Source organism: Lucilia cuprina, chromosome 6, assembly GCF_022045245.1.
Source record: "Lucilia cuprina isolate Lc7/37 chromosome 6, ASM2204524v1, whole genome shotgun sequence".
Classification (NCBI taxonomy): domain Eukaryota; kingdom Metazoa; phylum Arthropoda; class Insecta; order Diptera; family Calliphoridae; genus Lucilia; species Lucilia cuprina.
The window spans coordinates 36,445,825-36,469,905 of record NC_060954.1 but is presented as its reverse complement, the minus strand read 5'-3'; the positions used below and the strand labels follow the sequence as shown (position 1 = coordinate 36,469,905).

The 24,081-nt window shown below is 29.2% G+C and overlaps 1 protein-coding gene across 5 annotated transcripts in view; it reads left to right on the top strand.

The window, feature by feature from the left end:
* The first annotated feature begins 614 nt into the window (after positions 1–614).
* The window catches only part of LOC111675361 (myosin heavy chain, non-muscle), a 75,637-nt gene continuing 52,170 nt past the window's right edge, over positions 615–24,081 (top strand). For all 5 annotated transcript variants that reach the window (XM_046954949.1, XM_023436116.2, XM_046954948.1 and 2 more), the window contains exons 1-2: positions 615–955; positions 20,873–21,088. In XM_046954949.1, the coding sequence (XP_046810905.1) occupies positions 824–955; positions 20,873–21,088 (348 nt within the window). In that variant the 5' untranslated portion in view covers positions 615–823. The remainder of the gene's footprint in view (positions 956–20,872; positions 21,089–24,081) is intronic.

The window sequence follows — 24,081 nt, the reverse complement described above, 5'->3', positions numbered from 1 at the left end:
ACTTGTAATTTTTTTACAATATTTAAAATAAAAAAAAGTGCGTAAATTATTATAAATTTCTATTGATAACTAACAAAAGCCTTTTAGAGGAAAAATAAAAAGTGTATAAAGAAAAAAAAACAAGACTATAAAAAATTCCAATTAGATTTCTTAAAGCATATAGTTAATTAACATTTTTTTAAGAAAAATAAAGTTTTTTTTTAAATAAATTGTTGGCCGCTTTTTACAAATGCTTAATGAAATCTTTTTATTAAAATCTAATATATTTTAAAGAAAAATTTCATGTTTTGTGAAAAAATTTTGCTTGCGTTTTCATTTTATTTGCCGACAAATGCAAGGAAAGAAGTGAAATGTCAAAAATGTGTTAAAAGTGAGTGAGTGAATGAGTAATTTGCACTCTTTTTTTTTTCTTCTCCCTTATATTTGTTCTCATTTTTTGCAACTCTTTTTTTCTTGCAAAGGTATTGCCAGCAAGAAATTTTTCTTTAAAATTTATTTGATTTCATTTTTTGCTTTGTTTTGTTAGTTATTTTTTTTTATGTTTCTACAACTGTTCTATTTGTTTTAGATTTTAGATTAGACAACGAATTTTTAATAAATTATTTTTTACATTTAAACCATAAAAAAATACGAAATTTAATATAAATTTAATAGAAAAAAGTGTTTAATTGTTGTGTGATAAAATAAAGAGAAAAAAAGAAAATAAGAAAAAAAAAGGAATATTTTTTTTTAAACTCAAATAAAGTGTTTGATTTGCAAAATAACATTTTGAGTGTTTAAATATTTAACCATAAATAAACTTAAAACTTAGATAAAGAAAAAAATGGCTGAAGAAGTAGATCGCAACGATCCCGAATTGAAGTATCTTTCGGTGGAACGTAATCAGTTCAATGATCCGGCAACTCAGGCGGAATGGACACAAAAACGTTTAGTTTGGGTGCCCCATGAAAATCAGGTTAGTAAAATTTGTAAATTTAATCATATAAAAGAAATATTAATATTAATTTTAGTAAATTATTTAATATATTTTTAATAAGAATAAGTTATGCTTAACTTTGCCTTTGTTTTTACCTGTAGTAGAAATAATTTTGAAAAAAAAACACTACAACTAACCAATTTGATTTAACGCCATGAACCGGTTTTCTTTCTGTTGATTTGTCTCATACATTTTTTTGTTCAACTTTCTTTAAAAAAGGTTTGTGAGTCAAGACAAAAAGGCAAAAAAAAAAACCATACGCTCACACTCAACAAATTCCCTCCCTGACAAAGAAATCTTCATACTTGTTGCCTTTTTACGTATGTTAGCCGGAATATGTGTCGTTAGTGTCTGTATGTGAATGTGCTAGTGTGTTTACCTAATGACTAATCAATGAATTTATAATTATTTATATTGATTTTTTCTTTCTTTGTACTCACTCAATCACACACCCTCTCTATGGCGGCTTATCATTCTATGACTTTTTTTCTGTTTTCTTATTCACACACATAATTAAAAACATATTTGCAGTTGTTTACAAAATATTTTGGTAAAACAGATATTTGTATTCCATTTCTACTATCAAGGTTTTAAAATCCTAACCAATGATGATGATATCATCATTGGAATTTGAACATTAAATCTGTAATACAAAGCGTGAGTTTTGTTAAGTTTTGTTAAATTAAAACATTAAATTTCATTTAAGTTTTAAAATCATTTCCAAATTCTGAAATCAAAAAAAATTGTATATTAATTTCCGTTACTTTTAATTTTGTTTTCAAATAATTTTTGAAATTGTGCTAAAATTTCTTTGTAAAATCCTGACTCATTTCTTTATCAATTTCTTTAAAAAAAACCTTTTAATTTAACAAAATTTATCTCAACTTGCCTAAATTACCAACTAATTAAATGATTCATGTTATTTAAATATGTTTTTTTGTATTAACATTTATTTCTTTTATATTTAGTTAATCATTTTCTTGATATTTTTGAACAAAGCTTTATGGTAGTAGCATATTTAATTTCTCTTTTGTTATTATAAATTTATTTATAAAACTTTGTCATTTACATATTTTTTTTGTGTATTTATTAAAGTCATTGAACCTTTGATTTGATTTTAAACAAATTTTGAAGCCAAAAAAAGAAATAAAAATGCTAGATATTTAAAGAATTGCATTTTGTAAATATAAAATTAATAAATATGCAAAATTATTAAATAAACATTTTAAGTAAACAATTTTATTAAATAAACATTGTAATTGAAGGAAAAAAACCAAATTGAAGAAATATTTTCAAGAATTTTCAATTCTTAAAATCAAACTGATCAACACCACACAGATACTATTGTTGTTGTAACAGTTTTGTTCTTTGTTTTTGTTGTAACAGCTTAAACTATACAATTTTTAATCCAGGGGTCCAGGTCCAGCATGACTTTATGTTACTTGACAGGGGGGACCTTCGTTTCCTTATGTAGATGGTGTTCTGAGGTTATTTGCATGCAGCCCGTTACAGTCCGTAGGGCAGCATTTTGGCAGCTTTGATTATTTCTCCACTGGGTATCACTCAGCGAGGGAGACCACACTGGAGCAGCATAATTGACCACTATTGTTTTATAGATAGCCAACAAGGTTTCTTTGTCCATTCCCCAAGTGCTGCCGGCTATCGCTTTGAAGACCTTGTTTCTACTTCGTAATGCGTAATTGCAGTAGCATGAGCTACGGTTCTATGAGAACCGATGATAGACAGGTCAACGATTTAAAGTGCGCGGAACGATACGTTCACGGTAGCAGTTAAGAAAACTGTACCAACCGGCTCTTAATTGTGACAAGATGGTTCTAGGTAATTATGTCTCCAGATCGCGGGGGAAGGAGTGTACATTTAGCACTCTGTTGCAGCTGTAGACATTCATGGCTTCAGTGAGCGTTATTTAATGCAATATTTCCCGTGAGCTTGCAATTGACAGTCTGTCGATTGTATTGTATGTGTTGTTGTAGATGCTTGCGTTGACATCCCTTGGATGAACAATTCGGATCATTCTGGTACGTAGAATCTGCTGCCGAGGAATTTTTCTTAAAGATTCAGCAGCTCTAACTTAAGGTTCTCCAACTTATAAGGTTTTCTCAAAAAACTTTGTCTACAGTTTGAAAAATTTCATATTCACCTAATATCGGACCTTCCAATAAAAATTTTTAAATGAATTAAAGATTTAGGGGAATTTGAAAATATTTTTCGAATTTTCTAAATATAACAAAATTTACAATAAAATGAAAATAAATTTGAAAATTTATTACAATTTTTTTATAATAACTTATTTTTCTATTAATAACTTATTGTAAATTTTATTTCAAACTAATAATAATCATTAAACAATATTTAAAGAATTTTTTAATATAGAAAACAAAAAAATTCCCTGCAACTGTGCAAATATTTCAAACAAAAGTTAAAAAATTGTCTAACAAATAAATACTAAACTAATGCAAATATATTTTGTCTACGTTCTATATAAAGACAATTATCTACATAATTTTCTTTATAGTTATTTTAACACTTTATTTTAATTATTATAAATAAAAACACCAACACTTGCAATCACGCAAATACTCAATATATTCAAACTAACAAATATCTATAGAGAATATTTTCAAAAATACATATATTGAAAATTCTAAAGAATAGTTTATAACAATAATATATTATTATAATTATTATCGGTATCTTTTGTTGTTGTTTTTATTTTGTCTGTTTATCTTCTATTTGTTCAGTTTTCTATACAATATTTTCTCTATTGTTTTGTTATTTTAATTTGTTGCTCAAAGCCTCTTAATCATTAAAGAATGCGTGAAAAAAAGAAAACAACTAAAAGAACAATAATTTACATATATTTTAGCAACAGATTGATTTTTTGCAGTTTTTTTTTGCTTCTTTCTTTTGTTATATTTTGCGTATTTTTGTACACTTTGAGTAATATACTCTAAGGTAATAGTGATGAAATAACAGGAACAAAGATAATCGGAGCACTATTTGTTAGACTTTGAAAATTTGGTACTTTATTACTTTTTCAATTAAATATAAGATAATTGAGAAAAATCTGACTCCACATAGTAGATTAGTCTACAGTTTAATTAAGAGCCTAGTTTACAGTTTAATCTATAGTCTAGTCTGTAGTCAAGGGTATAGTTCTATAGTTTCGTCTATAGTTTAGTCTTTAGTCTGGACTATAGTCTAGTATATAGTCTAGTCTATAGTCTAGTCTATAGTCTAGTCTATAGTCTAGTCTATAGTCTAGTCTATAGTCTAGTCAATAGTCTAGTCTATAGTCTAGTCTATAGTCTAGTCTATAGTCTAGTCTATAGTCTAGTCTATAGTCTAGTCTATAGTCTAGTCTATAGTCTAGTCTATAGTCTAGTCTAGCTTATAGTCTAGTCTATAGTCTAGTCCTCATCCTAGTCTTTAGACTACTTCATAGTCTAGTCTAATCTATAGTCTATTCTGTACTCGTAGTATTAGTATTTTAAAATTTCAAATTTCGATACCTGCTATTCGGTACTATGCAAACTTACCAAGTAATCTATAAAGTAATAGATTGACAATACAAAATGCTTATTTTTAATGATTTTTTTTTAATTTCTCCAATCTTGAGTACAACATTTTTAATTCTTAATTTAAACCGCTGTTTCTTTTCAAACGATAATTTCTCATTTACACAAGTTTTTTCTGTTGTTCTTTTTCGCTTTTTCATTTCTTTTCATGATGTCTGTCTTGTTGTCAATATTCGACAATATTCAATAATTCTTGTTTTTTATTGTTGCTGTAATCTTTAAACAAAGATTGTTTTTTCAATAATTTTTTTGTTGCCATTTGTTGAAGGGTTAATGAACCTTCGTTTTTATTATAACAGAATCCAAAAGATCTTTTGACTTTTCTTAAGATTTTAAAATTTATTTTACTAAAAATAACTAGTATTATTTGTTATTAATATTAAAAATAAATTAATATATTAAATATCTCTTTTTATTAATATATATAGATTTTTTAAAAATATTTCCTTTAACACCTCGTTTAATATTTTTTCAATTAATACAAAATAAAACAATAAATTACTACATAAATAAATAAATAGATAAATTTATTGTTTGACAAATCAAATGCACGCCTTCAGAATTGTAATATATTTTGTAAACAGCGTTCTCGCTCTGGCTCTATTATGTATGCGGAATAAAGATTGTCTTTCCTTCTTTTTTTGAATTTTTTGCCTTTATATTTTATTTCTATCAATTGATATATTAATTTAAATTAAAAGCCATAAAAATATAACGATATTTTTTTAATTCTTTATACAACTTTTGTTTTGTGTATTATTATTTTGCTACTTCTTAACGCACATATAAAATATGTAATTTTGCTTTGTTTAGAATATTCTCAAAAGAATCTTATTAAAAAGAGAATTGAAAAAAAAACACATAAATATTATTACTATTTTTTGTAAGAAAATAATATTTCTTAATATTTTTTGTGTATTTCTTTTGATTCTTTAAAAAAATGTTAAAAATCCATCACGTATTTCATAATTTATTGGTGTTGTTTTGAACCTTCATTCGTTTTTAAGTTGGTTCAATGTATTTTTGAAATTAAAACTTTAGATTTGACCCAAATTATATTGAGTTTTTAACGAAATCAGCTAAAAGGTAATGACTTCAAGAACTCCTGTAGACATCCCCCTCAGGGCATGTTTTTCGATGAACGACACTCATCTTGATGTATTGCAATCCCCGGTTAGAGTTGCTACCAGTTGCTAGTCTGCCGGGACTATAAACAGGTGATGTCACTGCACTCCTTAATTTTAAAACTTCTCAATATTTCATTATCCTGTAGACATCCCCCTCAGGGGCATGTTTTTTCGATGAACGATCCTCATCTTGGTGTATTGCAATCCCTTGGAATGATTGGGTTAAACCAGAGAAACATATTTAATCTGGTACTACGGATGTCCAGTTGATTGCAGGACTTGTCCTAGGTGTTCAATTGGTTAAGGTTTCAAAATTTCGCAAGAAGAGTGAGTTGCGGTTAAAAGACTGATGTCCATATTTCGGAATAAGTTCTGTGCTAGATAATCCACAGAGAAGTGACTGTTAGATTATCCGTTGGAAATTGTGTATTGCAATCCTTTAAACTGGTGATGTTACTTCACTCCTCAGACTTTTCTTGGAATGATTGGATGATGATTTCAGTTGCGTTTAAAAGACTGATGACCATATTTCGGGATAATTTCGATGCTAGAATTGACTCTTGGACTAAGCGTTGGAAATGAACGGCTCTTGGCAGCCCGCATACCTAGAGTAAGTGTTTCGGATTAAAGATAGTAGTTCTGGGTTAACTGATAATAGATGTGTTCTATCTTATACAAGTGATACCTTTGAATATTCCTTCCTTGTTTAGAGAAAACTTTGTTCATACCATTCAGGCCATTTTTTATGCATTCGACTTCAGCTCATTCCCAACATTTACAGCCACAGGCACTCCTCAGCACAGCACCTAACTTAATCCTAACTTAATATTGACTTCACCGTGACTTCATCAGTCTCAATCAATCAAAATTGATAATCATTTGAAAATATCAATTGTGAGAACATGTATTAATATTTTTATTAATATATTTACTTTTAGATTCTTTAAATTGTTTACATTACGACAATTTTCACCTCGTCAAATGCAGTAAAAATTCCTTATACATACATTTACAAACATGTTTCTATTGTAAACTATTGCTGCAACATGAGTCATACACAGACTCTTAGGGGAGTTAACATTGTATGTATATCCAACACTAGGCTTTCCTCCAAATTAAAGCAGACACCAGAAATGTGTAGTAATGATAGAGACAGTGGAACGTATACTTTTATTTAACTTTAAGAGCTAATGTATTATGTCTGTTTGGAAAGTAAGGAGTGGCGCAAAGAATTTTCGAAAAAACTACAGCATTAATAGGTTAATATAGTTTTTCACGCAACCTTAGTTATTGATCGTTTTGTAATGTTAGTTATTTTGATTTTTTTTAATGTTCGTAATTCTCAGACCAGTTGGATTCATTATATTGTCTAAGAACTGCTTTAGTTAATTCTGTTTGAAAATTTAGGTACATAATATAAAGTCGTTAAACGTAATAAGAATGTTTTTGTTGTTATAATGATAAAACTATTCAATTTTTATTCCGGTGATACTCTAATAAGATCTATGTTTAGAATTTTGACAACTTTTACTAGATTGAACTAAGTAAAAAAGGTGGGTTCGACGGTTTTATATGTGGGATATTATAGAGGCCCTGATCATAAAGGGAAGGCACGATCTATGTAGTGTATGTACCTAAGTGCTGAACCTTAAGTTATAACAGAGTTACTTTTCTGCACTTCTGATATACGCAGTGAGCGGCCTCCAAGTATGACATTCATGCGGTAAGCTGTAACGGCAATTTTTATGGCGTTTCTGTAATTATCTTTAAAAAAAAGCTTGTCCATAATTTCGTAATCTCTTCTCGTACATACGAAGTTTTTTCCTGACTTGATCGAATTAGAATTTCGTCTACTTTTATTAGTTTTGATGAAAAATACATTGAACTAAATAAAGAAGGATGGATTCGACGATTTAATATTTAGGTTACTATGGGGACCCTGATCATAAAGGGAAGGCAAGGTCTATGTAGTGAAGCTGCAGCGTCTTATACACGATCTCAGTGATCTTTGTTATGTCGACCTGTTTTTTCATCCTGAGTTATAACAGATTTATCATTGCCTTAAGCGTCAGGTTTTCTGCACTTCATGCTGAAACTGCAAATTTTATGATAATTCTATAATTATCTTTGAAAACTGCTGTGTTCTATGTATGATGTATGTAATCATTGACATACTTTTGTAATCTCTTCTTGTATACACGAAACTCTTGCCTATAATCTCTGGGTCTTATAACTGGATGATATTAAAGTTTGGAAGACTTTTTAGGTAATAACCCAGAAAAACTGTTGAACATTTTGTTTCTTCATTGAAATGATGCTCTATGATGTATCATTTTGTTAGCTATTGATATTTATCCACTGGATTTCAATCAGCAAGGAAAAACACATCCTGTGGGCAATTTGGCTAAAACTGACGACGAAAAGCTGAATGCTTTAAGGCATTTGTTTTTACTTCGCCATCTAAGCTGGGGAGTTAAAAACGCTGGCAAAGATGACAAGATTTGGACTTAATCGACTACGATGACTAAGTTCTAGCTTCTTCTCATTGGAACGGTTCGGAGTTCAACGAACAACGTTCAAGGATTATCAACATAGCCACTCCGAATTTAAAGAAGAAATGCTGCTGCAATAACAACAATTTTAACTCCCTTTTTAAGAACACCCTTATAAAGGGAGTTCTATGAAGAACTTTGAAATTTAATAAAGAAGAAAAATATGTCTTTAGTAATCTCAACATCAATAGAGTTTTCCTTGAAGGAACTACATAGTCAATTGAATGAATAAACTTAAAATGTAAACGTTTTCTATTCATTTTAAAATATTCATAAGAAAACTTAAGTTTAAATAAAAAAATAAAGCTGATCGATCATTTGTGGTTTTATTTAAAAACCAACACATGTATGTTTAACTTATTATTTAACTTGTAGGGAGTGTTTGTTGTTGTTTTTTTTTCTTTTTTTCAAATAAGTTCATTTATCCATACATCTGGGTGTTTGTCTGTCTATCAGTCAATTTAGTTTTCTATTACTGACAGCCTGTGTGTGTGTTTTTTTTTTCTTCTCTTAAATGTTTCTGAGACATACTTAGGTGTCTTTATATATATTTTTCTTATAACTATATATACTTAACTCGTACACGTAGTATGTATTTATATCTGATTGCCCACATTAGCGGCAATACATCAAGACAACAAATAACAAGTAAATCCGATTAGCTCATCTTTTTCATTTTCATTTTTATTTACATTTTTTTCTATCGTTCCAAACCAGGTTTTGTTTGTTTAATTTTTTTCCTATTTCTATCAGGTTTTTTGTTTGTGGCAGTGTCCTCCTCTTCATGTTTGCAACTAACCGGCATTTTTATATATTTATTTTTCTATTAACAACAAAAATATGTTTTATAATTCTTCTTTTGGCCTCTTGTAATGGCTTTGTTATTGATGAGGGAAAATTTCGAAAGAGAAAAGGGTTCTCACAGATTGGAAACGTTATTAAGAAAGGTGAATAATGTATATTGATTTTCTTCAGAAACTCTCATAGCAAAAAGCATTAAGAGATTTGTCATCCACTTCCCTTGTGAATGAATATTGACATTTTTGAATGGATCTTGTCTTCTTGATATCAAAAGTTACATGTTACATGTCTGTCCGTCCATCCGTCTTCTTCTAAATTTCGCAATTCACTATCGTCTTCGCAGCGTCGTCAAAGATACATGCCGATACGAAATGGTCGGCGGCTTATCGTAGAAAATATCGGCGGCGGCTAAATTGTCGGCTCAATTTAAATTTTTCTTCAGAAATTGTCATTATAAGCATCTCTGTATAATAGAAACCTGTTTCTATATAAGATTTTTCTGCACAATATAGACATTTATAGTAGTAGTACAATATTGTGTGGCAACTCTTTTTAATTTGAAATAAGAATTTAAAATAGTGTCAACACCGTTCAAATTGATGAAATTTTTTTCTGAAATACATGTGCGATTCCAATCATTATCAGAAGTCGGCGCGGCTTGCAAAATATTACCGGCGGTCAGCCGACGCAAATTTGAGCCGTCTCTGCTTGTATCTCTGAGCGTCGTATCGTTGTATGTTGTATTTTTTTGCTAATGTACAAACGATACCAATTGTAAACTGCAGAAATAATTCTTTTATAAATTGTCTTAAATTATCACTAACTTTGAACAGCCTAACTGTTAAAGCGTATTTTCCTTTTAATAGTTTTTCTATGGTGACTTAAACCCACATCTTAACCCAGAAACAAAAAACTTAACAATTCGCTGCATTTTCTTTTTTTTTTTTACACGAACAAATTTTTTTTGTTCTTAAAAATTGGACTTTTTTAAAATAAAAAAATATATAATTTTTGTTAAACAAATTTACTTTTTTTTCCTCGTATCATTCTAAACTGAAAACTGAAACAAAAATGTGAACTCATGCAGAACCACCTACAACTACTAGTGTTGGCTTTGTGGCAAAATTTATCATCATTATTATCATCATCATGTGTATGACTTTGTTATACGACTTGTATACAACCAGAAGTACAACAAGACCAGAGCCCAACATACTGCCATATACCTCCAATGTACTACAACAATACCGACAATATAACGAATAAACGAACGAACGATACAATGGAAATAGTAATTGAAAACCACTAAAGTCAGTGAACCTTCAAAAAAAAATATAGAAAAAAAAAAAAACGATAGAAAGAAGAAAAATGTGTTATGGCATATATATAAAAATAAAATTATGGAAAAAATCCATTTAAAATTAGTTTGTTTGAAACAGTTTTGTACGCTATTATTTCGTTGCTGTTGAAAGAAAAAATACTTGCTTATAATTGTAAAAAATCATGTTAAAATGAGAAAAACAAACAACAAAATGTATTAAAATTATTATTAAAAAAACACAATGTTGCTAAAAACATGCATAAACGACTTAATAGTTTCAAGTTTCTGAATTATGTTTTTAAAATAGATAATAAAACAATTGTTATTGAAATAAAATAAAATGAAATAATATATACTTGTTAAGGATCAAATCAAAAGTTTGATGGTTTGATGCACATAAATGAATAATTGTCAATTTTAAACTCTTAAGATATTCATCATATTGGCAATAAAACTTCATTGAATTGTGCTTTCTTTTCACAGCATTCGTTTACGAATGATAGATTTTTCCATTTTTTGACAGTATTTTTTTCAACAATTAACAGCTAAATACTTCGCGGAATATTCGCGATAGTCTATAATCTTTTGAGTTATACAAAAATGAAAAGGAAAATATGTTCTCCAAATTTATGTATTAAATTTTACGAGTATAATTTAGAAAATAATTTACATCTATCAATAATATAATTAACGATTGTGTATGAATAGTTCGCGAAATGTTCACGAATGCAACAAAGTGGTTTAAATAGATGAGAAATGCACACAAATGAATAACTGTAATTTTTTTAAATCTCAAGATATTCGTCATTAAATTGAAGAAAACATCACTACAATGTGCACCCTTTCACAGTCACTTATTTTTAGTATTTTAAAGAGTTATTATTTTAATTTTTACAGCAGAAATTTGTAAACAATTTACAATTGAGTAGTTCTCTTAAATTAAATAAAAATATCACATATTTCACCACTTTGGTTTATAATTCACAGCTGCTTATAATAAAATAAACTATTAGATATGAATAGTTCGCGAATCAATCACGAATGCAATCAAGTATTTCAAATTGAAAAGAAATATATAATAGAATCTTTATTGAAATTATTCAATAAGGAATAATTCCCGATAGGAATTAAATCTCAATTGAAATATGTTACGTTTTTATAAACATTTACAGATGAATAATTCCCAGAATATTCACGATAGTTTATAAATAATTATCAGTTGAATAGTTCGGGAAAGGGAAATATTTTCGAAAATTTTACCTCAACCGTCTGAACTGTCAATCTACTAGCAGAGATACAAGCCGATACAAAAAGTTTGGCAGCGGCGGATTATTATAGAAAATATCAGCAGCGGCTTAATTGTCGGTGCAATCAAACTTCTCCTTCAGAAATTTACACTATAAGCGTTTGTTTTATTGAAATATCTTAGTATAATAGTCTGTTATACAGAAACCATATTCCTGTAAAATATGGTCATTACAGTTATTTCTATTAAATATATCATTTATAAAAAAAACTTTTCTCTACTTTAATATTACTACAATATGGTGTGGCAACTCTTTTCAAATTTCTCCATTAGAATATTGTAAACAATTCACAGTTGTTAGTAACAAGAAAATCAGTTATTGTGTATAAATAATTCGTGAAACATTCACAATTGTTAAAGCGAATTTAAAACGAACGAAAATTTTTCTCTTTCGTTATAAATAACATAACTCTTGACAAAGTACAAAACCTTGGTAATAGAAACTCTTTTTTTAAACACATTTCAAAATATGACAGCTATTTGTCAATAAACTGCCTATAGCAAATTAACAAAAAATCACAAAAAGAAATCTCCAAAAAAAACCACAAGTTTTATTTTAAGACTTTATTTATTTTAAGACAATTAAGTTACCAGTACTCTACATACTTAACCCCAACCCACTAACAAACTCTTAGACCTACATACAAGTATGCTTCAATTGTTGATAGCACAAACACAACTTTTACTAAATAAATATCATAAAAAACCACTTAAATTTTAAAATTTTTAAAGAGTTTCTTTCTATATTTACTAGCAAACTTATGTGATCACTTAATTATGCTAAATATTTATATTCCACGTCTGTTGTATATTTACCTACAAGTTTGTATGAATAGTTTTCATTTATTGCTAAATTATTCAATAAACAAAAACAATTTGTCAGAAATACAAAAAAAAAAAAAAAAAAAAATTGCACGAAAAATAACTTTATAAACATTTATTAGAGATTTTTTATCGCACTTTTTCTCTGTAGGTTTTTTGTTTATTTATTATGAAATTTATTTTTATTTAACTTTCTTCTACAAAAAATTTTAAAAGAGTTTTTAAAAAATTTCATTTGCCGAAATATTGGCTTTTAGTGATTATTACATAAACTAGTAACCTGATTGGTTCTTGGTGGTTTGAGGAAAGTCAGTGTGTTAACATTTGTTTAGTCCTGTTATGTTAAATTCTAGCGATAACTTTAAAGACTACTACAACCTAAAGGATTCTTAAACTTAAACATCCTCATGGCAAAACCGACTATAGATATTCACCCTTATCGCCAATAGAAGTAAAAATTGTGTTCCCTTGAAATTTTCATTCCCCTCGAAGTGAAAATTGTCATCATGAACTTGTTCTGAACAATTCATTCACAATATTTGATTTTGTATGGAACAGCTGTTCAATGTTTACAAAATACCATCAACAACTTTCACGACAAAAGAGTTAATGAACGAAAAAGTGAAAAGGGTACATATTTCACGCGAAATGATGATTTGCGATATCTAAGAACCTAATATAAACAATTTGCAATAAGAATTTAAATTATTATTTTCTGAAATACATGTGCGATTCCAACCTTTTTAGCGGCTATGTTTAGGCCGGCATAAGCTTATGATCAGAGATACAAGCCGATGCAAAAAGTTTGTCAGCGTTTTATTATAGAAAGTATCGGTGGCGGCTAAATTTAGTAGTCTTTACTATTTTAATATTAACACAATATTTTGTGTCAACTCTTTTCACCGTTCAAATTGGTTTGATTATTTCCTGAAAAACATGTTCCACGTTTAAGCCGGCATAAGCTTTTGATCCGAGAAAAGTCGGCGGCGCTTGCAAAATATTAACGGCGGCCAGTCGCCTCTGATTTCAGCCGTTTCAGTTTGTATCTCAGCTCAAATTCGTTAAATTATTTTTTTTAAGTTGGGTTAAGCAAGACGCAGCCGATGTATTGGCTTGTATCTTTGTCTATCATTTGCTAACAATTCTTCATTTATAGTGCATTGCTGACGCATTGCCAGATCTGCCAACGTTGGAAAATGAAGCAGCCGTGTATGCTTAGCTTAAGCATTTAACATTCTATTGTTTGGATTAAATTGATTTGAAATCAAAAAAGTTATAAAATATTATTAAATAAATGAGAATTAAATGGTACATAAAGGACTTTTAAAGCATTCATTACCTAACTACTTCTATGTCATGTAAATAGTCATTGAAAAGTATGTTATTCTATAATAGTAATAAGTTAATAAGTTTTTTATATATTTTTAGATTTATATTATTTTAAATTTTTTTCTTTGAAATTTTAACCACAATTTAGCTTTACCACTAGTTAGTGGTTATCTTGGTTATTGGTTTTATTGGTCATTATTCACATTATTATCGTGGTTATTATTCTGTTGTTAGTAGTAGTAGTTGTTATTGTTTATTTTTTGTTAAAACATTTGCAAAAAAAACATATTGTCTTTTAGGGAAACTTTACCTCGCCCACATTTGCTCCAATTCTTTTTTACGTATTTTTCGTCTGACATTTTATATTGTTTTTGATTTTTTCTTTTTTTTTCGTTTTTTGTTGCTATTTTAAAATTAATATTATTTTTGTTTGCAATTTTTTTGTTTAATTTTTGTCATTTTTCATTTAAAAATTCTGCTAAGGTTTTGAAAAGTTTTTTTTAACTCTTTTAAGTGACATACATATACAACGACAAGTTAATGGTTTAAGTAATTAAACTATAACTTAGCTTAGTATTTGCTTAGCTTATTTATTCAATAACTACTAATAAGCTTTAGATTACATAGAAGTAGTTAGGTAATGCCTGATAAAAAGTCAGCTTAATGTACGATGTAATTCTTGTTCAAAGCAATCGTGTGTAACTTAACTATATTTCTTTAAAATATAGAGAATTTCTCTTAAATAAATGAGAATTGAATTGATTTCTTTAATAATACACTTATTACAAAACGTTCACTAGGTAATGCAAGTAGTATACAGAAGTCATTGAAAATTTTATTAAAGTTTTCATTGACCGATAACCACTCGCCAAATGTTAAAAGTTTTCTTAATAAATCATAAATGACAACATGACATATCAGCACATTGTCTACAATATAATAATGTCAGCTACTGCCAGTTTACTAATAAAATATTCACATACATAAATATATATTTTTTTTACACTTTAGATATATGTTAAATGTAAAACAGGTATTACCAACTTATGTATGTTATTTTACATATTTATCTATTTCTCCTTTTTTTATTATATTTCTTTTATACACAGTCGCCAGAATTACATCAATAGTCTAGCGATTATTTGTCTATCCTTCGATGGCATTTTTAAGATTTAATGTTACGATTTTTTGTGAAAATAAATTGCATTAAACAATTGTAAACAAGACTGTAATTGAAAAAAAAAGATATGTATAAGGGGTATATTGATTTTGTCATTCTGTTTGTAACATATGGAAATATCGGTAGTGGCCACCATGAAATTTTTGCATATTAAGTCTATCTAAAAGATGAGGACATCTGTATGTTGAAAGATTGATCTATCCTTCATCTAGTTTCTGAATTCGACTCAATCAATGTGGTTAAAGACCTAAAATATTCATATATTCCAATTTATGTAAAGAAACATATAAGTACAAGTCGCAAATTTCAATATCCTAGGAGTATGAAATTTTACGGATTATTCTTTAAACTCTTTTTGATATTTCCCATAAAGGCTCTAAGGGCAGAACTTTTTTATATAATGTTTAGGTAAAGTTCTTTTCAAAGTTTCCATTACATATGCCAAGACAGAGACCAATTAAGCTGCGCAAAATCCGTTTTTGGGATTAGAGTTACTTTATTACAGTTTCCTTTATAGAATTCCTTTATTACAGACCAAAAAAAGTTAGAAAATATCTAAATTGGTACAATCCGTTGGCAAAAGTGAGTTTACCACGTTTGTAACATTTAGACAATGGACTTGTATAAAATTTTAATAACATCCAGTTATCATTTTGACAACCACCTTTGTAGTTTTGACAAGGCATCGTTGTCATTGCATTTTTTTCATTTCGATTAAGCTTTATATAATTTCGGCAATGCATTATTTTAATTTCAACAACGAATCATTGTCATGTCGTCAACTCAATGTTCTATTTGACAATCTAGTGTTGTCACTTTGATAACACACTATTATTTTTTGTTGATTTGATTACGTCGTGTATTTTTTTATATTTTTGTTGTTGATTGGACATCTAATCGTATATACTTTGACAACGGATGTTATTGAGAAATTGTCAACACTTTGGTGTCAATTTAGTATCAAGCGTGTAATATGTTTACATTTGTGACAAAACCATTGGGAAGACATCGTTATTTATGACATCTGTCATATCATTCAATACACCAACCTCTGTCACAGCTCAATTCTTTAGAAAAGTATAATATGATCTCTGGGTTAAAAAGTTTGAAAACCTAATGTTGTCACTTTGATAACACATTATTATTTTTGTTGTTTTTATAACGTCGTCTATATTCCATATTTTAGATCTCTGGGTTAAAAAATGTGGTGATCTGTATAGTGCAAACTTGTATTCGTTGTAGATGTAGCAAACACTTTTACTTATTTTAAAATTGAACATAACTACTAGTTTTTTTGTTGTTTTAGCCTGGTAAGTTGATTGTTAGATTGGTTTGTTGTAAATAACATTGCTGGCCTAGTCAGCGGCTATAGTAATAGAAGAAGTTGTAGTTCTTGTTGTTGGCTGCACCCATAGAAGATAACAAGAACAGCAGCAACATTATTCAAATTCTTAAGTTTAAACATACCAACAGATGAAAGTAATTTTACTAGATGAGATTTGAAAAAAAATATATATATAAAATAATTTACATCAAACCAACACTGGTTACCTACCTATCTACTTGTTTATTACAAATTTTATTATAACTTCCTAATTGTTTACGTTTTAAAACTTCTTTAAAGATTTTTTTTTATTTCCCCCGGAATTAAGTAAAACAAAGTGATAAACTACGTGTTATCTACTTGTTTAAAATAAATTTTTAGTTTTATTTTTTTTGTTATTTTGGATTGATAACTTTAAAGTACAAAATTGAAAATTAATTATTTTTTTGTCTACTCAGATGATTACTATGTTATAGATTTAGTTCATTTAAAAGTATGTCGATAAATGCATATTTTATAAATAAGTTTTCTTTTGTGGTTTTAAGTAAAACCACTTACTTAAGCCATTACTATAACAGCAAAGTGATTTAAATTGTTTCAGTGGCGCTTAATATAATTAGATGTTTATGTAAATTAAGTAGAAAATGTGCATTTGAAAAACACTTGAAAATATATTTTACAAACTAAGAGATTTTACATAATATTTCCTTAAGAATTTTAGTAAAATAATGATAAAATTTAAGAGGATTTTTATTTTTTTATCACCCCTATCGAAAAAAGAAGTGAAATTTTTGTTCCTTTAAAATTTTTATTTTCCTCGAAGGGAAAATTGCTATTGTGATCTTGCTGTGTACAATTCATTCACAATAGTAGATTTTGTATGGACCACAACAGGGGAACAAAGATACAAGTCTGAATAAAAATTTAATAAACTATATTTATCTCCATAGATTCGTAACATCGATGATATTAAGTAATTTCTATAATTGATAATTGATCATGTAAAGGCAAACTCGTCCACACCTATAGCAAATCATAATTTTACGTGAAATATGTTTCCTTTTCACTTTTTTCGTTCACTAACTTTTTTGTCATTAAAAAAAATTCTCCTGTTGTGAAATTTGTTGATGTAACTTTGTAAACATTGAACAGCTGTTCCATACAAAATCAACTATTGTGAATGAATTGTTCATAACAAATTCACAACAACTCTTTAAGGATATGCACGACAGGTATATCCTTCGTCCTTTAGAACTTTGGCATGTGGAAAGCAGATATACAAGCCGAGACGACTTAAATCGGCAGCGGCTGGCCGCCGATTATTTAGCATCGGCTTGTATTTCTGGTGGAAAGATACTGAAATTTTGCAAAAACAGAATTAAAGAACTAGGGTTCTATAAATCGACTTTCGAATAATCGAACAATCGAATTTTTGACGAAAAAAGTCGATAACTCGACTATCGTCTGTGAAAAAAGTCGAAAACTTTGTCGAAGAAAGTCGTAAAAAGTCAAAAAAGTCGAAAACTCGAAAATTGTAGAAACAAGTCAAAAATAGTCGAAAATTTTAAAAAAGTGGAAGCAAGTCAAAAACTCTAAAATAGTCGGAAAAAATCGAAAAAAAGTAAAAAAATAGTCGAAAAAATCAAAAAGTCAGAAAAAGTCAAAAAGTCGAAAAAATCGAAAAGTCGGAAATAGTCGGAAAAAGTCGAAGAAAGTCGAAAAGTTTAAAAAAGCCGAAAAGTCACTATTTATAAAATACTTATAGTCGAAAAGTCTAAAAGTCGACCTTTAATTAAATGAAAAAAGTCGAAAAGTCGGCTTTTCGTTTGTTTCAACTATAGAACCCTATAAAGAACAAAGGAAAAGTTTCCTAGGACATGTCTGATGAAAGAGGCTAACAAAGGTAGAAGAGTTTCAGGTCAATATGGAACGCAAAGTTTTAGTTTTTCTGAGGCTAGATTTCGTTACTGTTTTAAGAAATTTAAAAACTATACTTCTTGTAATCTGGAGCTAAGTTTGAATTTGGTTTTAATAGACGCTTTCGCAGTCCTCCCAAATAACCAGGCCAGCATTCTTTAAAGCACACTCATTTTAATTGCATATCGAGTTGACCAAGTTAATCTATCATCGGCTCTAATTTATCAGTCAAATACAAATCCATTTATAGATCCTTAAAGAACAAAAACTTAAAAGTCTTTAATACAATTAAGAAATTTTCATTTGCCATATATACCAGATATTATGCACATTATCTAGTAGTTTGCCGATTCTCTACTCTACTACATTCTTATTTTGTTGTTGTTATTTTGGATTTTTTATTGTGCCAAATGAATTTGTTAGTTATATATGCAATGATGTCTATATGGTACCATGTGTGATGGTGCCATCACTATATACATAATTCTGAAACTTCTCCATTTTTTTCTGCTTTTCAAAAAAAAAGAAACTAAAATCTTGGGTTATGTTTATCATTCATTGCTGCAGTCTGCAACGATGTGTGTTGAATGTCGTCATCATCATCATCTTCTTTCTTCTATTCAGACGCAGTCTTTATATTTATTTTTCGCTCGACAATGTGGTTTCTTAATAAAAAAAGAGAATAAGAAGAAGAAAAGAAAATAAAGCACCAAAAAACAAGTTCAAGGCTCGCAAAATAAAATTCCTTCAACTTGACGTTTTAGTAAATGAGATGAAAATATAAATCTGGCAAAATAAGCAGAATACAATCCACCACCAACACACACTTTTGTAAACAGTAATGTTGTATTTATACTCAAATGTATTATAACAATTTGAATATTTTAAAGAAAACTATGTAGAAAATATTTTCAAGTGTTTTGAGTTTTAAAATAGGCGCGCAAAAAGATACAGTTGTTATTATTATTATTACAAGTTAATGATGCATTTTGCTTTTGCAAACAGATTGTTTAGGAGATTTTACACATGCTTAAGCATACAGCTGCATGCTTAAATTTAAACAACAGCATGCATGCTGTTTGAATACGAGATGCTGCTGTTTAATCAAATTATTACACAATGGTTTTTGAAAAAAATTAGAAAATATTTCAGATTTCTATACTTTGACGTTGGAGAGAGAAATGCAAATAGGTTAACAAAGGCATATAATTATTTTTACTATTTGTTTTGACCAGTCTAAAGGGATGATTTCAAATACGATCAAACGCTAAATGGTATTTGTATCGACATTGACTCTAAATTGGAGGACTGAAGTTCTTTATTAAAGATCCAAAAGTAGAAATATATTTCTGCTTACCTAATAAGAGTTCAAGCTTTCTGGCAAAAGTCCGATCAACAACAGAATATGTAAATTAGAGTAGAATAAATATGTAAATTAGAGTAGAATAAATATTTCGTCTACAGTCTGATATTCAGAAAGCAATTAAGGCGATTGTAACAATGATCTAATCAAATACTCTCCAAGAGCTAAGCACTCCTATCGACAATCATCATTTCACGTGAAATATGTTTCCTTTTCACTTTTTTGATTCACTAATTTTTTTGTTGTGAAATTTGTTGATGGAATTTTGTAAACATTGCACAGCTGTTCCATACAAAATCAACTATTGTGAATGAATTGTTCACAACAAGTTCACGATAGCAATTTTACCTTCGAGGGAAATGAAAATTTCCAGGGAACAAAATGTTCACTTCTATTGGCGATACGGGCGAAGATGTTTATCATATCGGTGACAGGCCATTCAGGAGTAGTCGGCAACGAAAAAACAAAAAACCATTTGACGTAACGAGGGCAGATTTAAAAAGTTGGGCGATGGAAACCCATAACGTCTCTTGGAAAAATGAAACGGTGGGTTGAACCACAAAGATGAAGCCTTCTTAAAATGATCAAATTGGAGTGAAAATACAGAATTATGGACACGTCTATACAAAATTGAACGTGGGTCGGATTTAGGCGAATGTGGAGCATGTAGAGAGTACAGTGAGCTCTTGTTTTTGCCAAAATTAGATCCTAATATTTTGGTAGTGATACTATTCCGGATATAGCATTACTCACGAATACTGATTGAAAAATTCATAGAAATTAATTCCGGGAAACTGTTTTCGGAACATTGGAAGATAATACATCCAGTAACTTCAAAACAATAGGCCCAATAGTTTCCTAGGTGTATATTTTTAGTGTATCATCTTATCAATCTAATCTAACCAACTTTGTAAGCTTTAGGACGAAACTGATCGTAAAATATCTGGAATTTCAAACCAAGTAGTTCTGCGGCAGATATTTGAATGATGAATATCACAATCGCAATTCAGAAATAAAAATCCTCAATATGTATTGAAAGTCTATCTACTGTACGAACAAAAATAAAAAACAATACACTTTAATCCCTGAATATACAGTTCAATTTCAAAACCAACGGCCCTATTAGTTCCTAACTTTATAGATAACTAATAACAATTAAACTTTAATTTATACAGATTTTATATTATTTACTTATTATTACTATTCTTTCTAGTTTTCAATATTAATTTTTAAATTTATTTTTCTTTAATTTTAGGGCTTTGTCGCTGCCAGTATTAAACGTGAACATGGCGATGAAGTTGAGGTTGAACTTACCGAAACCGGTAAACGTGTTATGGTTCTACGTGATGATATACAAAAAATGAACCCGCCTAAATTCGACAAAGTCGAGGATATGGCCGAATTAACATGTCTCAATGAGGCATCCGTCTTGCACAATATCAAAGACAGATATTATTCGGGTTTGATTTATGTAAGTACCTTCCTTCATCTATCAATCTATATCTATCTATAGCTATTCATTTTATGACTTTTTTTCTGATAATAACCGAAATGTATGAATGTATTTCTTTTTCATTTCGCTTTTTTTGTTTGTTTATTTTATTTTTTTAAATAAACAAACTTTTCTCATTTGCCAAACCACTGAATGACGTTATATCGTTTTGTATTTGTACAGATATTTATATTATTTTTATTTGGAAATCTTCATACAGATATCTTGCATATCAGTCAGCTAAATAGCCGGCTAACTTGTCTGTCATTATGTAGTTTTCTGTGTGCAGTTTATTAGCTCACATAGGGCGAGTTTTTCAGATAAAGATAATCTACATTATTCGCTTAAACCTAGTTTAATATATGTTTTGTGTTTTTCAGTAAACGGTAACGTTACTTATTATCTTAGTTAAACTGAGAGCTATTAGCCAATTAAACTTAAGTTATAAGTGAGAAAACACAATTAACAAAAACAATAAAACAATGATTTCGGAAGAACAAAAACTTAATATTTTAAGTAAATTTCAATTTTCTGATAAGTTTTGTTTCATTTATTATTGTTTTAAATGTTTATTTAACATTTTTCCAAAATTTTTCATTTTACAAAAGTATTATTTGCAAAAAACAGCTGTTCATTGTTTATGTTTTTGAGTGAAGGTTGGCAATACTAACAAAGTTTACTGAACTTAAATCTAAAACTGAAAAACACAATTATCGGTTAAAGTCCGCCTAATTTTGTTCTTAGTTTAATCTAACAGCAAGTTAAGCCTAGTTTAACTGGGTAGTAAGAAACTCGCCCTTAGTTTGTCAGTTGTTAGGTTATTTTGTCGTTGTTGTTTTTTTTTATGTTAAACAAACAGATGTCCATTTTATAAATGTGTTTGCTGCTTAAAGTAAACGTACAAATATAGGTTTTAATACGCAAAAAAAAAACGGTTTTTGCATATGAATACACCAGTGACTTGATAGGCGGTATCAAGAATTTGTCTTTGTTATATAAACAAATTATGACAGACGAATGTATGTTCGATCTAACATCTTTGGTTTTTTTAAGGATTTCATTCAATTGCTGGTCTAAACCAACAAGCTAAAGACGTTAGAAAAGCTTCAGGTCTAAATCGAGCGTAAATCGGATTAGAATAAATATAACACAAACAAGGCCAGAAAACTTTTAGGGCGATAGCAGATGATAAAGTTAAATCTAAGGCCGTATTGGAATGTAAACAAGTTCTAACCGAATACTCTCCAAGAGGTTAGGTTTTCATCATATGGGTTTAAGAGCAGCCGTGAGTAGTTGGTAACGAAGGAGAGAAGGGAGCTCGTGGTAGACGACCTAGACTTGAATTACTTTTTGTTTAAAATAAAAATCATTTCAAACATTATTATTAAATAATTTCATATCACTTTACCTATAAACGTTTATCGAGTTCCAAGTGTTTTTTTATTTTTGTTTCTTTGTCTCGTATGTGCATTATATAAAGATGATGCGAATAGAACAGAACGCCAAGTCTTTTGAATACCTTTTAAAGTAAATATTTAATTATGTATTACGTATCATCCCCCACCTCACCCATAAAAATGCAAATTTAATAGTTTACGTTTTGCATCATCCCCTCGTTCGACAATTTGTCTGGTTATATAATGCACTGGCTTTTAAATTTAAGTTTTAAAATAAACCTATTTTAAGAGAAATATCCAATACTTATATACACTTCATTTCCACCAGAGACATATGCGAAAGTCCAAAGTTAATCGAGTTTCGCGGTTTAATAAGACATCTTTCTTAAGACTCTACTTATGAGAGAAAATTGCTTCGTTGGTTCTAGGATGTAGCGCAGAGTAAACCTATTTCTTTATCAGTGAAACTTGCATCGTCTACAAGTTCAAAGATCACACTTCCCTTTATCATGAAGAAAGACACGTTTGCAACCTATTGCATTCTTTTATAATTTTTTTTTATCAAACTTCAAATTCTATCACGACTAAATTGTTTACGCTTACGCCTATTTTTGTCCAACGTGGTTTTGCCATATAGACTTGTTAGCAGACTAAACTGATTCCCTTTTAATAGTTTTATTCTTTGTATGCTTGAGATATTAAAATCTAGGGCTAGCGTATTCATTCATTTTAGAGCTTTTCTGGTCTTGGTGGCTTTTTTCAACAAAGGTCTGATCTCAGTGTATCCTCCTATCAACTTAATCTAACCAACTTTGTATGCTTTAGAACGAAGCTGATCATAAATAGATTTTAAACTTTCCTAGACAACAAACACAACCACACAGCTGGGAGAGTTTTGGCAATAGTAACATTACATAGACCTTTCATTTCATTTCACCATTATATCTAAGCCAATAGTCAAAAAACCCTGATAAATCAATTGACTTCCCCAGTTTCTTGTATCGGCAGACTAGAGATCATCAGAGAACCTCTGCGAGTCCTTCTGACTCATTCTGCATTTAGTTCTTGTGATAACGGATGATACCCAATGAACATATATAGTTCGATAAGTCATTATAAGTTTCTTCGTACATCATTGATGTTCAATCCTTATGTCTAATCCAATAGTCAAATAACACCGATGAGTTAATATAGATAATCATAGATCCTCTATCCCCGATATTGAACAGGATAACATGCTCCGGGAGGTACTGCAGAGGATGACAATTAAAGTCTCCGATTGTATTTTTATATGAAATACAGATCACAGCTTGAATCATGTCATTTCATTCTATTAAAAAATGGACTTAACAAAATATCATGTGATCCAGGAGTTCTTATTTTTTTTAATATATAGTTAGTTAAAAAGTAGGATGTATATACATCAAATCCGAAGAAATACACCCAGGCCCTTTTTGTGCACCTTAATCACTGCCTTAGGTGGGAATCGAATCCTAAACCTCTGATCTACAAGACCCAGAACTCTAACCACTAAACTACCAGAAGCCAATATTTGAGCAAAATTCCTTAATATAA